This window comes from Anomaloglossus baeobatrachus, chromosome 2 (genome assembly GCF_048569485.1).
Source record: "Anomaloglossus baeobatrachus isolate aAnoBae1 chromosome 2, aAnoBae1.hap1, whole genome shotgun sequence".
In the NCBI taxonomy this organism is placed as follows: domain Eukaryota; kingdom Metazoa; phylum Chordata; class Amphibia; order Anura; family Aromobatidae; genus Anomaloglossus; species Anomaloglossus baeobatrachus.
In genome coordinates this window covers 478,919,605-478,937,017 of record NC_134354.1, presented here as the reverse complement: position 1 = coordinate 478,937,017, position 17,413 = coordinate 478,919,605, and the positions used below count along the sequence as shown (strand labels likewise).

The window sequence follows — 17,413 nt, the reverse complement described above, 5'->3', positions numbered from 1 at the left end:
GTTTCAGTTCTCCGATATTCCTTCGGATTGAAGTTACTTTAAACCAGTTTTTAATTCTTTTCCTCCTTCTTGCTTTTGCACCAAAACTGAGGAGCCCGTGGGAGCACGGGGGGTGTATAGGCAGAAGGGGAGGGGCTTAACACTTTTAAGTGTAATACTTTGTGCGGCCTCCGGAGGCATAGCCTATACACCCAATTGTCTGGGTCTCCCAATTGGAGCTAGAAGAAAAGGAATTTACGGTAAGTAAACAAAATTCCCTTCTTTCTTTCTTTACTTTCGAAGTAAACTGATGTTTTAAGTGACTGAAAAATATTAATTATGTGTTTATTTTTTAAGATCAAATACTATATGAGGATAGTTTTAGTGCATACAAAAGGACCACTCTTAATTCTCTCCACTGCAAGATGTGTATACCGTATTTTTCAGGCCCATAAGACGCACTTTTCCCCCCCCAAATGTTGGGGGAAAGTTGGGGGTGCGTCTTATGGTCTGACTGTGGCTGCGGGGAATGAGGTGCTGCGGTGGAGCGGGTCATCGGGGGCACGAGCAGGCTATAGCAGCCTGCTGTGACCACGTGGGCCCGCTCATTACATATGCACGCCCATCCTCCCGCCCATTTCTCAGCGCAGAAGCCGGCGCTGACAGGTGGGCGGGAGGACGAGCGGGGACGCGTGCATAGTAAAGAGCCGACCCGCATGAGCACCCCTGGCAATTACAGCCTGGAGTGATCATGTGCGGCTGTATTCACTGCTCCCCCGCGCGTCATCATTAGCACGGGGTGCAGTGAATCAGTACACTCACCCGTCCCCGTTTGTGGAGCCGTCCCACTGCAGCACGCGATGTCTTCCTGTCTGTGCTGGTCAGGAAGACATCGCGTGCTGCAGGGGAACGGCTACACACACACACACACACACACACACACACACACACACACACACACACACACACACACACACACACACACACACACACACACACACACACACACACACACACACACACACACACACACACACACACACACACACACACACAGGTCAGTGGTGCAGAAAGGAAGATGATCGGCTGCAGGGAGTGAGGAAAAGGTGAGTATAAACGTTTGTTTTTTTTCTCTGTGCTATAGGATACAGGCCATATACCAGGATGGTATATGAGTACGATGGGGGCATATAGCAGGATGGGAGTATATGAGCAGGATGGATGGGGGGTATATGAACAGGATGGGGGGTATATGAACAGGATGGGAGTATATGAGCAGGATGGATGGGGGAATATGAGCAGGATGGATGGGGGAATATGAGCAGGATGGATGGGGGAATATGAGCAGGATGGATGGGGGGGTATATCAATAGGATGGGGGTATATGAACAGGATGGGGGAATATGAGCAGGATGCTGGTATATAAGCAGGATGGGGGTTTATAGCAGGATCATATACAAGGCAGGAGGATCATTACCAGGATGGGGTACCTTAGTAGAGAATTTGGGGACATTACCCCCATAATAGTGTCAGCAGCAGATCCTCGCCCCATAACAGTGTCATGACCACATTTTTTTGCTTAAAGTTTTTTATTTTCCTCCTCTAAAACCAGGGTGCGTCTTATAGTCCGAAAAATACAGTATATGCATTACCTTTGTTTATTTTGCCTATGTGAAGCTGCATCTGTTTTGTTTTTGTTTTTTTTGATTGAGTGATCAAGGGGTTATTCTTGTACCCCACCCCTTCACAGCTGAGTGCACTTGTATGTGTATATACTGGGGCAACTAAAAGTCTGCCCCAGACTGTCTGCATCATGACAAGTATGCATCATATAAGTATGATGCATTGAATTAGGCCAGAATTGGGCCGGAAGTGACCGGAAGGAAACTGCATACATAGTCACTGTAAACAATGTTTGTGTTTCTATTCACTTTCACCCCTATAATACTTCACTTTTTACTGCCCCCTCTGATCCCTAAACCCAGTAATGAACTATTCATCTCTCCCTTTATCCTCCCCGCCTATCTCACCTTCCCTTCAGATATTTTCCTCCACATTTCACCCAGTGTCTCCAGACACACACTTCTATCTCATGGCCTCTCCTGCTACCACCTACTAACACTCTCACTGCTTCTCCTCACTGCTGGGGATATTGCTCCAAATCCTGGTCCTCCTCACCACATCCCTATTGTCACTTCAAACCCTCTTCAACAACCTAACACAAATTTCCGCAACCTCGCAAACCTCATACCCATTCACCCAGCCCCCGCTCCCCCAGTCCCACTAACAGGAGCTCTATGGAACGCTCGCTCTGTCTGCAACAAACTATCCTACATTCATGATCTTTTCATCACTAATAAACTCTCCTTCCTCGCCATCACAGAAACCTGGCTCACCCCCTCTGACACTGCCTCTCCTGCTGCACTTTCTTATGGCGGTCTCCAACTGTCTCCCACACCCCGCCCCAGTAACAAGCATGGTGGAGGAGTTGGTTTGCTCCTGTCTGACCAATTCTCCTTTACACCAATTCCACTACCACCCTCTGTTACGCTCCCATCTTTTGAGGTACACTCCGTACGCATCTACGCCCCCTCCAACCTTCAGCTGGCTGTCATTTACCGCCCTCCAGGGCCAGACACTGCCTTTTTTGACTATTTCACCACCAGGCTACTACACTTCCTTTCCACCGACATCCCCACCATCATCATGGGCGATTTCAACATCCCCATTGACACTTCCCACTCATCTGTCTCCAAACTTCTAACACTCGCTTCCTCCTTCAGCCTCACCCAATGGTCTTCTGCAGCTACCCACAAAGATGGCCACACGCTGGACCTCATCTTGACTTGCCTCTGTTCCCTATCTATCCTCTCTAACTCGCCTCTCCCCCTGTCTGACCACAACCTACTCACATTCTCTTCCCTCTCTTCTCCAAGTATGCAACCCCTCCCTCCACAAACTTCCACACCCTCGCAGAAATATCAAACACATTGATTTACACGCCCTTTCTCAGTCCCTTATCCCCCTCACAGACATTGCATTTCTACATGATGCAGATGCCGCTGCAACTTTATACACTACTACAATCTCTGCAGCTCTCGAATCAGCTGCCCCCCTCACACACACCAAAACCCGCACAATCAACAGGCAATCCTGGCACACGAGGCAGACTAAAGAACTAAGACGGGCTTCCAGAATTGCTGAGCGCAGATGGAAGAGGTCTCATTCCACTGAGCACTTCATTGCATATAAAGAGTCCCTCACCACTTTCAAGTCCACACTCACTGCTGCAAAACAAACCTACTTCTGATCCCTCATATCTTCTCTCTCTCACAACCCTAAACAGCTATTCAATACTTTCAATTCTCTCCTCCGTCCTCCTGCACCACCTCCCTCTCCTCTCAGCTGAAGACTTTGCCTCTTTCTTCAAGCGGAAGATTGACAATATCAGAGCAAGCTTTGGCCCACAATCACCACAGCCCCTCATCATAGCTACTCATCCCTCTTCCTCCAAATCCAGCTTCTCCACCATGACAGAAAACAATCTCTCCACTCTACTCTCAAGATCACATCTAACCACCTGTGCACTGGACCCGCTCCCATCGCACCTCATCCCCAACATCACCGCAGTCCTCATCCCAGCCCTAACCCATCTCTTCAAACTATCACTAACAACTGGTGTATTCCCTTCATGCTTTAAACATGCCTCTATTACACCCATCCTCAAAAAGCCCTCCCTTGACCCATCCTCTGTGTCAAACTATCGCCCCATATCCCTTCTCCCCTATGCCTCAAAACTACTGGAACAGCATGTCCATCTTGAATTGTCCTCATACCTCTCCTCCTGCTCCCTCTTTGACCAGCTTCAATCTGGCTTCCGACCACATCATTCTACCGAAACTGCCCTAACCAAAGTCACCAATGATCTACTAACCGCCAAAGCCAAGCGACACTACTCTATCCTCCTCCTCCTGGACCTGTCCTCTGCCTTCGACACAGTAGACCATTCCCTCCTCCTACAGATTCTCTCATCTCTGGGCATCACAGACTTGGCCCTATCTTGGATCTCCTCATACCTAACCGACCGAACTTTCAGCGTCTCCCATTCTCACACCACTTCCTCATCTCGCCCCCTATCTGTCGGTGTCCCCCCCAAGGCTCAGTTCTTGGACCCCTACTGTTCTCCATCTACACCTTCGGCCTGGGACAGCTCATAGAGTCCCACGGCTTCCAGTATCATCTCTATGCCAATGACACACAGATCTACCTCTCTGGACCTGACATTACCTCTCTACTAACCAAAATTCCACAATGTCTGTCTGCTATTTCATCCTTCTTCTCTGCACGATTCCTAAAACTTAACATGGACAAAACAGAGTTCATTGTCTTTTCCCCGCCTCACTCATCTCCTCCAACAAGCCTTTCCATCAAACTTGATGGTTGCTCACTCACCCCAGTCTCACAAGCTCGTTGCCTTGGAGTAACCCTCGACTCTGCTCTATCCTTCAAGCCACACATCCAAGCCCTCTTCAACTCATGCCGATTACAACTCAAAAATATCTCCCGGATCCGTGCTTTCCTTAACCAAGAATCTGCAAAAACATTAGTGAATGCCCTCATCCTCTCCCGCCTTGACTACTGCAACCTCCTGCTCTCTGGCCTCCCTTCCAACACTCTTGCACCCCTCCAATCTATCCTAAACTCTGCGGCCCGCTTAATTCACCTCTCCCCTCGCTACTCCCCAGCCTCGCCACTTTGCCAATCCCTTCACTGGCTTCCCAATGACTCCAGTTCAAAACATTAACCATGACATGCAAAGCCATGCACAACCTGTCTCCTCCCTACATCTGTGACCTAGTCTCCCGGTACCTACCTGCACGCAACCTCAGATCCTCACAAGATCTCCTTCTCTGCTCCTCTCTTATCTCCTCTTCCCACAATCGCGTACAAGATTTCTCCCGTGCATCCCCCATACTCTGGAACGCTCTACCTCAGCACATCAGACTCTCCACTACCGTGGAAAGCTTCAAGAGGAACCTCAAGACCCACCTCTTCCAACAAGCCTACAACCTACAATAGCCCTCAGTCCAGTAGACAACTGCGCAACCAGCTCTGTCCTCACCTATTGTACAATCACCCATTCCCTGTAGACTGTGAGCCCTCGCGGGCAGGGTCCTCTCTCCTCCTATACCAGTCTGTCTTGTACTGTTAATGATTTTTGTACGTATACCCTCTCTCACTTGTAAAGCGCCATGGAATAAATGGCGCTATAATAATAATAATTATGGCCGAGTTATTCGCTCTTTGTATTGCTTTGTTTTATTATCTTTTTTATGCATACTTTGTTTTGTTTATTTTCCATTCTAGTGGAAATCTTATGGAGCCTCCTATTCAAAGTCAGAAGAAATATGGTTCTCACTTCACAAAGCTGGAAAAGAAAAGTATACGAGGAAAGAAATACGATTCAGACTCCGATGACGATGATTAGGCATTTACCTTTATGTTCTTCTGTGACTGAGCCACCTTTTTATGCCACATGCTAAGATGAGTTGGGTCTCTGATCATCCCTCTCTGGGGATATACAGTCCATCCGTACAGAAGTGCAGACATCTTGGTCTATTACAAGCTAGGTTATTGGTTGAGTTTGGCAGCTGACATCTTGCTCTAAAATGCAGTACTTTTCTTAACAAAAGTTTTATAACCTCAGCTATTTATATACAGCAATCCTAAAATATACATGGAGGTTCCCTTTGTGACTTACAGAATCTTGATTGAATACATCTCTTGCAAAAATGTAGTTTTTATCTTTTTGTTTTCTTTATCGTTCCTATGGGAGACCCAGACATTGGGTGTATAGCTTCTGCCTCCGGAGGACACACAAAGTACTACACTAAAAAGTGTAGCTCCTCCCTCTGAGCATATACACCCCCTGGATAACCAGATCTAGCCAGTTCATTGCTTTGTGTTCAGGAGGCATACACCCACACATGCATTCTCAAATGATTTTTCATTTTTGGAAAGTTTTTGAAGAAAAGCGGGTCCAAGCCTGGACTCCCGGCATGTCCCTTCTCACCCCACTGTCGGCGGTGCTGTTTAAGGTTGATTCCAAGGCTGGAGCCTTACATGCCGCGCTCCTTCACCATCCCTCGGGCTCTGGCTTGAAGTGGGAGCCAGCACGGTTCTCCTTGCTTTGCAGGAGACCGGTCTCCATCCGCAGCCCTTCAGGATCCTGCTGGACGGAGCACTCATCCCCAGGGACTTGGAACCCTGCGTCTCAGCAAGCTAAGTACCTGAGACGTTTATATTCGGGGGGTCCCGGTACTTTATTATGGTGGGAGAGTGTGCTGTGTAACTTTTGTGACATTTCCGGCCGGTTCTCTGGCTGTCGCCTGAGAACCGCGCCGATGGTGCCTGCGCGCCGGCCGCATCGTTTAAATTTAGGCCCCGGCTTCGCCGGAGGCCTACTTTCTATTTCACTGCCCTCGCATGTCAATCATGCAGAGGGACAGTGCGGCTCCGCCCAGCGGCCGTTCGGCACAGGGGAGGGACACTCCTCTCTGAGTACATGTCCTCTCCCCTGTAAATCTCCTTGGCCCTCCAGATCCCGCTCTCAGAGCAGGTCCCGCCCCCTCTCTCCTCGCTCCGGCGCCATTTTCTCAGCGTTTTTCTCTGGATCAGCGCTGGCTGCAGCATCCCTGCTAAGCTGCTTGGGGGTCCGGGCTGTGGGATCTGGAGGGCACACAAACGGTCTGGTAAGCCACAACCTCCGGTTGTGGACCTTCTTATATACTCTCTGGGGGGTCATTCTGGCTCAGAGCCCCCACTTCAGCAGCATGTCTCACACGAGGAGCAAGGCTGCAAGGCTGTACTCAATATGCACTACATGTAAGCTCGTGCTGCCTGAACCGAGCACATATCCACATTGTGATGCCTGCTCTAACCTGACAATGCCTCAGCCTGGAATCGCACCCACAGTGGTCCCTCCGGCTGCTCCGGCTCCGGTGGCTGAACCCCCGGCTTGGGTAGAATCCTTCTCTAGGTCAATCTCCCAGTCTTTTGCCGACTCCATGGGACAGCTGTCCCGGACTTTGCTGAACATGGATCAGCCCCCTTCTCAGGGAGCCTCTGCTGCTAGGGCTCTCTCAGCAGAGCTCACAGAGGATTCTTCATCTGCTCCCAGACCCCGTCCTCCTAAAAGGAGACGCAGGGTCCCCTCTCCTTCCTCGTCCCGCGGCTCTGATTCACGAGCTGACTCGCAGGACGAGGAGGATGCCTTTACTGGGGGCTCGGACGCTACCTCCATGTGCCCCATTGATCTGTCCGAAAGTGACGCAGATGTTAGTGATTTGATTGCGTCCATTAATTCTGTACTGGACCTCAATCCGCCAGTATCAGAGGAGCAACCCTCTCTGGCAGAAAAGCACCAGTTTACCTTGCCTAAGAGGACAAGGAGTGTGTTCTTTAACCACTCCAGTTTTCAGGCCACTGTGACCAAGCCTAGGGCCTGTCCTGACAAACGCTTCCCAAAGCGATGTTCTGATGACCGTTTTCCCTTTCCACCTGAGGTAGTCAAGGAGTGGGCTCATTCACCAAAGGTAGACCCTCCGGTGTCTAGACTCTCAGCCCGGACCGTTGTATCAGTGGCTGATGGCACCTCTCTTAAGGATGCCACTGACCGCCAGGTTGACCTTCTGGCCAAATCTGTATATGAGGCGGCTGGGGCCTCGTTCTCCCCATCTTTTGCAGCAGTGTGGGCTCTCAAAGCCATCTCTGCTTCTCTAGAGGAGATGCATTCCCTCACCAGGGAATCTATGCCCGAAATGGTTGCCTTAACTTCCCAAGCTTCAGCTTTTTCATCCTATGCCATGTCTGCCATGCTGGAGGCTTCTCACCGCACTGCGGTGGCATCGGCTAATTCCCTCGCTATCCGCAGGATCTTGTGGCTTCGAGATTTGAAGGCAGATGCTTCTTCAAAGAAGTACCTTGCTGGGCTCCCTTTTGCTGGATCCAGGCTATTTGGTGAACAACTGGATGAAATTATTAAGGAAGCTACTGGCGGGAAGAGTACTTCCATGCCACAAACTAAAACCAGGAAACCTGCCCAGGGTAGGAACCAGTCGCAGGCTAGTGGCTCTGTCGCCACAGACCAGGGGCTCCCTTCAGTGGTGGCTTCGACCCCTCTCCCTGTCTCAGGGACGCTCCTTCCTGGCCCCGTCCTGGGTGATCCTCACCACGGATGCCAGTCTATCCGGCTGGGGAGCGGTATGTCTCCACCACCGAGCACAGGGCACTTGGACTCCGTCCGAGTCAGCCCTCTCGATCAATGTGCTGGAAACCAGAGCTGTGCTTCTGGCTCTCCTAGCCTTTCACCACCTTTTGACGGGCAAGCACATCCGAGTCCAGTCAGACAACGCGACAGCGGTTGCCTACATCAATCACCAAGGCGGGACACGCAGCTGCCTGGCAATGTTGGAGGTTCAACGCATCCTTCAATGGACGGAGGACTCCAAGTCCACCATATCCGCAGTCCACATCCCAGGCGTGGAAAACTGGGAAGCAGATTATCTCAGCCGTCAAACCGTGGACAGTGGCGAGTGGTCCCTGCATCCAGCAGTGTTTCAGTCAATCTGCCGCAAGTGGGGCACTCCGGAAGTGGACCTAATGGCATCCCGTCACAACAACAAGGTTCCGGTTTACGTGGCTCGCTCCCACGATCCTCAGGCCCTTGCAGCGGACGCTCTGGTTCAAGATTGGTCCCAGTTTCGTCTGTCCTACGTGTTTCCCCCTCTAGCTCTCTTGCCCAGAGTTCTGCACAAGATCAGAATGGAGGGCCGTCGGGTCATCCTCATTGCACCGGACTGGCCCAGGCGAGCTTGGTACCCAGACCTGCTCCATCTGTCCGTAGAGGTGCCGTGGCATCTTCCGGACCGTCCAGACCTTCTCTCACAAGGTCCGTTTTTCCGCCAGAACTCTGCGGCTCTCAGATTGACGGCGTGGCTCTTGAGTCCTGGATCTTGACGGCTTCTGGTATTCCTCCTGAAGTAATCTCCACTATGACTCGGGCTCGGAAGTCTTCCTCGGCCAAAATCTATCACAGGACCTGGAGAATTTTCCTGTCCTGGTGTCGCTCTTCCGGCCATGCTCCTTGGCCTTTTTCCTTGCCGACCCTTCTGTCCTTTCTACAGTCCGGTCTGCAGCTAGGACTATCCCTCAATTCACTCAAGGGACAAGTCTCGGCTCTGTCAGTGTTGTTCCAGCGGCGTATCGCCCGGCTGGCTCAGGTGCGCACCTTCATGCAGGGCGCGTCTCACATCATTCCGCCTTACCGGCGGCCCTTGGATCCCTGGGACCTCAATCTGGTCCTCACGGCCTTGCAGAAACCCCCCTTTGAGCCTCTTAGGGAGGTTTTTGTCTCGTCTTTCACAGAAAGTGGTCTTTCTAGTGGCCATAACTTCCCTCAGGAGAGTCTCTGATTTGGCTGCGCTCTCTTCGGAGTCACCTTTTTTGGTTTTTCATCAAGACAAGGTGGTTCTCTGTCCGACTCCAGATTTTCTCCCTAAGGTGGTTTCTCCTTTCCACCTTCACCGGGACATTTCCCTGCCTTCCTTTTGTCCGGCTCCTGTTCATCGCTTTGAAAAAGCGTTGCATACTCTGGATCTGGTGCGGGCGCTCCGGATCTATGTGTCTCGCACCGCTGTTCTTAGGCGGTGCACCTCTATTTTTGTGCTAACCACAGGTCGGCGTAAGGGCCTCTCGGCTTCTAAGCCGACCTTAGCTCGTTGGATTAGGTCGGCCATATCCGATGCCTACCAGTGTACTCAGGTGCCTCCCCCGCCGGGGACCAAGGCACACTCGACCAGAGCTGTCGGTGCCTCTTGGGCTTTCAGGCACCAGGCTACGGCTCAGCAGGTCTGTCAGGCTGCCACTTGGACTAGCCTGCATACCTTTTCAAAGCACTACCAAGTGCATGCTCATGCTTCGGCAGATGCGAGCTTGGCAGACACATCCTTCAGGCGGCTGTCGCCCACTTGTGAAGTTAGGCTCCGCCTACTTCTCAGTTTTCTGTTTATTCCCACCCATGGACTGCTTTGAGACGTCCCAATGTCTGGGTCTCCCATAGGAACGATAAAGAAAAAGAGAATTTTGTTTACTTACCGTAAATTCTTTCTTATAGTTCCGTATTGGGAGACCCAGCACCCTCCCTGTTGCCTGTTGGCAGTTTCTTGTTCCGCGTGTTATCACCGGCTGTTGTAGACAGAGGCTCCGGTTGTTCCGGTTCTTGCTCTATCTCTACTTGTGGGTGGCTATTCTCCTTCAGCTTTTGCACTAAACTGGCTAGATCTGGTTATCCAGGGGGTGTATATGCTCAGAGGGAGGAGCTACACTTTTGAGTGTAGTACTTTGTGTGTCCTCCGGAGGCAGAAGCTATACACCCAATGTCTGGGGTCTCCCAATACGGAACTATAAGAAAAAGAATTTACGGTAAGTAAACAAAATTCTCTTTTTTTTTTTGTTAAATTACACATGAGTTTTATGGATATAATTAATGATGAGCGAGTTTCAAAATACTTGGATTCATGGTAACAAGTACTGCCTAATACTCGCGTATGCATTGCGAATAGTGTGTGCAGTGCAAGTGAATGGGGAAAAACTCGCAATGTAACGAGTAACCCAAATGCCGCACTATTTGCTACTCGCACGAATAGTGCGGCATTCAGGTTACTTCTTACATTGCGAGTCTTTCCCCATTGACTTGCATTGCACATTGCTATATGGAATACATATGCGAGTATTAGACAGTACTCGTTATGAGTATCGTAAATCCGGGTATTTCAAAACTCGCTCATCATTAGATATAATTTTACTTGCAATAGTTACATGGTATTTGTCACCTCAGAAATTGCTATTTAAATGCAGATATAGGGTTAATCTGCTGGGAAATTATAAACCAGTTTGGCCTGGCCACCTTTCTGAAAGTTCGGCTACCAGGAGAAATTCAACTTCTCTTCCTTTGGGACACCAGCTTTGTCACTGGGCTACAGTCACTACTCACTATGCTGTAAGAAACCCCCGCCTCGTTGATTGACAGCTCGCTCTGTACACAGATGCACTACGGAGCGAGCTGTCCATCAAAGTACCAGGGCGTACTTACAGCTGACGCGAGGAGTAAATAAATTCATTTTCTTCGGGTAGTTGCGTTTTCAGTAAGGCCTTGTTCACACGAGCGTATGAATCGGATGAGTGTAATGAGAGAATATCTTACATTGCACTGGGACCAATGTAAAGGCCGCTTTACACGCTGCGATATCGTTACCGATATAGCTAGCGTGCGTACCCGCCCCCATCGGTTGTGCGACACGGGCAAATCACTGCCCGTGGCGCATATCGCTCAGACCCGTCATACTGACTTACCTGCCTAGCGACGTCGCTGTGACCGGTGAACCGCCTCCTTTCTAAGGGGGCGGTTCGTTCGACGTCACTAAGCGGGCGCCCATTAGAAGCGGAGGGGCGGAGATGAGCGGGACGTAACATCCCGCCCACCTCCTTCCTTCCTCATTGCCAGCGACCGCAGGTAAGGTGAGGTTCCTCGTTCTTGCGGTGTCACACATAGCGATGTGTGCTGCCGCAGGAACGACGAACTACATCGTACACGCAGCAGCAACGATATTTGGGAATAGGGGGGGGCATGTCACCGATGAGCGATTTTGAATGTTTTTGCGACTATTCAAAATCACTCATAGGTGTCACATGCAAAGAAATCGCTAAAGCGCCGGATGTGCGTCACAAATTCCGTGACCCCAACGAGATTGCTTGGGCGATGTTGTAGCGTGTAAAGCGGCCTTTAGTCTGAGTTAGAGCAGATGGTCAGTTGTTTTTGGGGTTTTTCTCCTCCAGATTCTGGAAGAGAAAAAAGTTGCAACATACATCATGCAAGACTCGCCAATACAAGTCAATGACTCCAAGAAAAATATGGACGCCATCCTAGTGACATCCATTTTTTTTAGGGATACATTGCAATTCTGTAGCATGCAAAAGAATATTAGTTAGGCCACTTTCACACATCCGGATTTTTGCTCTGCGGCACAATACGGCGTTCTGCAGAAAAACCGCAACCGGCTTTTGTAACGCCGGTTGCGGGTTTTTTTGCATAGACTTACATTAGTGCCGTATTGTGCCGCAGGGGCTTGCGTTCGGTCCGGTTTTTGCCGCATGCAGCAGATTTAGCCGATGCCGCGGCCGGATCGAACGTTCTCTGCAACGTTTTTTGCTCCGGCAAAAAACACCGCATCGCGACGCATCCGGCCGCTGCGGCGCATTTTCCAATGCATACCTATGGAGGCCGGATGCGGCGCGATGTGGAAACAAACGCATTCGCTCGCCGCATGCGGTTTTTTCCACTGCGCATGCTCAGTAGCATGCCGCAACCGGAAAAAAACGGACGGGCCGCATGTAAAAACTTATGCAAAGGATGCGGTGTTTTCGCCGCATCCGTTGCATAGTTTTCACAGCCGGATTGAGCCTCAGTGCTCAAACCGGATGTGTGAAAGTAGCCTTACAGAGAGAAAAAAAAACTGACTGCATACTGATGAGTGAGGAAACATCGTTCTACTTTTCTGGAAGAAAATAAATTAAATAAGCCTTTTTTATATATATAATATATAAATTATATGGTCTTGTGACCTCAGCCTAAGGCAGACAGGCATCATTCTAACACTATGTACCTGAAGGTTAACCGTACTGTCATTAAATGGAACCTGTAACCTCAAATGTTAAGTGTACCTATTTGAGAATGAGGGCAGAGACCCCCCACTGATCTCTGAACTGCAGAGATAGAAGCTAAGCGCTGTGCCCCATGGCTGTCCTATACTCTGCATAGAGATATGACCAGAGTGCTATACACTGCCCACTTCCCCTCTGAGAATCTGCCAAGTATAACAGGGGCAGGCTGCAGTCTTGTACCTTTTTATTAAATGATTCACTGCTGACTAAAGTGTTATAATAGGTACACTTTAAATGTTCTCCTAGGTGTGGTCATCACTCTAAAATGTGTTTGGCATACAGATAATAGGTTCTATTTTTGACTGAACTTTTATAGTCTTCAAATAAATACAATTTCTGTTACATCTTATTTTCTGTCCGAACCTTGGGGCCTTATAATGATCAATATGGCAATGAAACCATTTTCATATTCAAATATTGTAGCTCCTTTTTTAAGCAGACTAATAATAAACTAAAGAGCCAGCTTTTCCTTGTGTTTTTATTTGCTTCTAATATCAATGCTGAAATTCTCTGGCTTTTCACCTGATGTTAATTGCTGTTCACCTGGAGTTAGAGAAGCTGAACCTATTGCAATCAAGAGGTCACCTCATATGACTCTTCATGACCTTTTTTCAATCTATCTCTAATAATTTACTGTAAAATAAGATTTCTATAACAGAAAAAAATGTTTAAAGGGAATGGGTCATGTAAAAAAAAAAAAAAAAGCTTTTAACCTGTAGCTATGGGCTTAATCTGCAAATTAATAGCATTCTGAACCTACCTGCTGCCATGAAGAAATTAACTTTACTCCTCCCGGCAGCCTCTAAATTCAGTCATGGGGTGACGCCGACACCACTTCTGTCATCAGTCAGTGTATAGTGAGTGGCGGCTATAATCGTGCCCCTGGCACTGACTGACAGCTGTGCATTAGCGCCAGCTGTCAGTCAGTGCCGGGGGATGTAATTGCTGCAAGTGTTCACTGTATACTGAGCTGTGACTGAAGACACGTCATCAGCCTGCTCTGTACTGATGCTATGTTGAGCTGGCTGACAGTCACTACCAGGAGTTTGGTTACAACTAGCAGTCACTATGCACTGTGTGAGTGGTGACTGAAACCACGTCAGACATGCCTCGCTGACTGAAAGCCCAAGGCTGCCAGGAGGAATAAGTTAATTTCTTCCCAGCAGCGGGGCTCTCAGTGCAGCAGCATGACGTCTGGATGCTATAAACCTGTAGATTAACCTTATATCTTTAGGTTAATAGTGGGGTTTTTTTTTTTTGGGGGGGGGGGTGGGTTTGTTTTTTTTTTTTTTTTTACATAAGATTCCCTTTTAATGGGAATATCAGCAGGTTTTTGCTATTTAATCTTAAGAGAAGCATTTTGTAGGGCACAAGACCCTTGTTCCAAAGAGGTGTCACTTCTTAGAATTGAAACCACAACAGTCTATCAGGATTTTATCAGCAGTATTGTGAACAGTTAGGCAAGTTGAAGAGATTTCCAAAAGGCATAGAGTTAAAGATGACACATTTCCTATGTATTTTAAGCAAAAAAATAAACATTTTTTTTTACAGTTGAAAACTTACCAAAAAGAAAAAGGGCTTGTGTTTTTCAGTCACTCCACCTCCTGTACCCCCAAAACACTAAACCAACAAAATGAGCCCAAAAAAGTACCGTAATTATTGGTTCCCAAATGTGAATTAATACATCTGTATGAATAGAAAAGGGATCACTCATTGAGATCAAATTTTATTGGAGACAAATGTTAAAAACATTACAATATTTTTCTAGGGGATAATGTACAGAGCAATGGAGTACACCCTAGTGCTCAATCAGAAAAAAGCTTGAATACTGCAAGACATAAAATAGAAAATTCAGACAAGGTCCCCTTATGAATAAAAAATTGTTTGGACCAAAGTTAGTGTAATCGCATTGTAAAAACTGTAAATCTCATAAAGACTGAACAATAAAAATGAAGCGGTTTAAAAGTATCAATCTAATAACGTGCAAGTGCAAAAATAGTAGCAGCTTATGTTGAGGATCACTAGAAAAGGGTAACAATATAAATGCTTTTAAAGTGCGCCAAAAAGACTTTAATAATGTCATAAATGCATATTGGGACAGGAGCAGAAACTCACGGGAGGCGAGGAGGGACGGAACGACAGCATTTGGTATCTTTATTGAAGAATTGGGGTTGGTAGACGTTTGGAGGATAAGGAATTTAGCGGTGACCTGTTTTTCCTGTCACTCAGTGACCCATGGTACGCCTTCCCGTATAGACCTGGCCTTGGGAAATGAAATGATGGATTCTGGCATTTCAAATGTTGAATATTTGGCTAGAGTAATATCGAATCATAGTCCAAAACTGGTATCTATTAAAAAACGGGAGCAGGGGAGAGGCTAACAAGAGAATGGAAGCTACATCCAGTTTGGGTAAAAAGTATTGACATGGACGGTATAGCCAGTGAGATTCTGGAATATTTTGCCCTTTAATAGAGGTAGTGCGGATCCATTGGTAGTTTGGGACGCCATGAAGGCATACCTGAGAGGCCTTTTAGTTAGAGACGTTTGCCGGTGTAAGTCTCGTAGTAGACGGGGAAATTGATTGCTTAGAGGTCTTGAAGGGAGCAGAAGCAGAGATGGTAACACAGCCCACACCAGAGAATAGGCAGAAGTTAAAAGCAGCTCAGGAAGAAGTTAACCCTAAAACGCATACCTGGGGCCTCGCAGGCCTGCTAGGTTACTTATTGTCTATGGTTGATTTCTATGGTTGCGCGTTCTAGGGTTAATAAGGTGCTATTGGAGAAAGTAGCTAGAAAGCAGGCTTTTCAAAAAACTTTTATGCGGAGGGAGAAAAGGTGGGACATCTGTTGTCGGTGGTGACGGCAGCCCAGAGACAATCATCCTTTGTGCATTCCGTTCGCACCACAACGGGAGATTTGGTTACGGAGGGGGTAGATATTCTGGACATGTTCGCAGCCTTTTATGAGGAATTATATTCCAATAGAGGGGAGATGAGACAGAGCGACCTAGAGGCTTTCTTAGGTACAATGACATTACCCAAAATTACAGAGAAACACAGTCTAGAGGGCCCTATCACACTTGAGGCGATAGAGAGCTTTGCACGCCATGGCAAATGAAAAAGCCCCGGGGGTAGATGGTCTACCGGTGGATGTATACAAATCTTTGGAAGAAATACTCTTACCCAATTTGCTGAGTGTCTTGGAGGAGGCAAGGGAGAGAGTGATACTGCCAGAGTCTATGAGGGAGGCGATAATAACAGTAATACCTAAAGAGGATAAGGATCCAAAACTCCCCGAATCATACAGGCCCATCTCACTGTTAACGACGGATGTAAAAATTTTGGCCAAAGTACTCTAATCGATTAACAGAAGTAATATCTACCCTAATCCACCAGGATCAGTTGGGTTTTATGCCTAATGGATTCACGGCAAAAAATATACAACGATTATACCTTAACATGCAACTGCCGGTGGACAATCCGGGACAGAGAGTAATAGCTTCATTAGATGCTCATAAAGCATTTAACAGTGTGGAATGGGGATACCTGTGGGGAGTGCTAAGACATATGGGATTTGGCCCTAATTTTATATCCTGGATACAGCTGTTATATACTAGACTAGTAGCTAAAGTGAGGATTAATGGAATGTTGTCTCACACGGTGGATCTACAAAGGGGTACTCGCCAAGGATGTCCGCTCTCGCCTCTCCTTTGTGCTCTGGCAGTGGAACCACTGGCGGCTGCTATACGGCAGAACAGAGACATAAAGGGATTTGTATATGGCCAGCTAGAAGAGAAGATAGCCCTCTATGCAGACGACATTCTATTGTTTCTGGGAGACCCAGGGGCATCGTTGAGCTGTGCCATGCAGGTGATCAAGGGGTACGGGGAGATCTCTGGACTGACTATCAATTGGACCAAATCGAATCTGTTTCAGGTGGACGCGGGAGTGGATAGGATGATCCTGGGTGATGAGGTCAACAGACTGTGGGTTGTGGACCAGTTTAGATATCTGGGCATTCAAGTATCCATGCCAATTGGGAATTACATTACTATTAATCTAGTCCCTTTGCTGAAGCAACTACGAAGTAAGATAACTGCTTGGAATAAGCTTTATTTATCAGTAATAGGACGGATTAATCTTATTAAAATGGTGCTTATGCCCAAGATACTCTATGTTGCACAATTCTCCTGTTTGGATCCCTCAGAGTCACTTTAAGGAGATTGATTCCATGTTCCGTGCTCTAATATGGAAGAACAAACAAGCCAGACTTAAACTCGAGACGCTACAGAGCGAAGGATGAGGGGGGGCTAGCACTACCAAATCCGGGAATATATTATCTGGCAGCTCAGAGTCAACATTTCAGGGGTGGTAGACCCAGCATCCAGACTGTTAGGGCATGTTCTGCATCGGAAACCATTAGTGTTCGGACTGGAGGACGGATCATTTGGGAGAATAGGAAAAACGAGCCCCACACTTAGCCTGATGAATAGAATCTGGAGGAAGATCAAGCAAATAAGAGGGATTACAGCAATAACTGAATTCTCTCCGTTGTGGGACAATGAAAATTGCTCTGAGATATACAAGATAGGCAAAATTAAGGAATGGGCACGCAAAGGTATATGGGACAAATTCTTAGCCAGGGACGTCTGAAA

The 17,413-nt window shown here is 47.9% G+C and overlaps 1 protein-coding gene across 1 annotated transcript in view; it reads left to right on the top strand.

Annotated features, from left to right (window-relative positions):
• Positions 1–5,776, top strand: part of TXNDC9 (thioredoxin domain containing 9) — a 29,711-nt gene extending 23,935 nt beyond the window's left edge. Inside the window, exon 5 of the mRNA XM_075336409.1 lies at positions 5,347–5,776. Coding sequence (XP_075192524.1) covers positions 5,347–5,467 — 121 coding nt within the window. The 3' untranslated portion in view covers positions 5,468–5,776. The remainder of the gene's footprint in view (positions 1–5,346) is intronic.
• Positions 5,777–17,413: the final 11,637 nt, after the last annotated feature.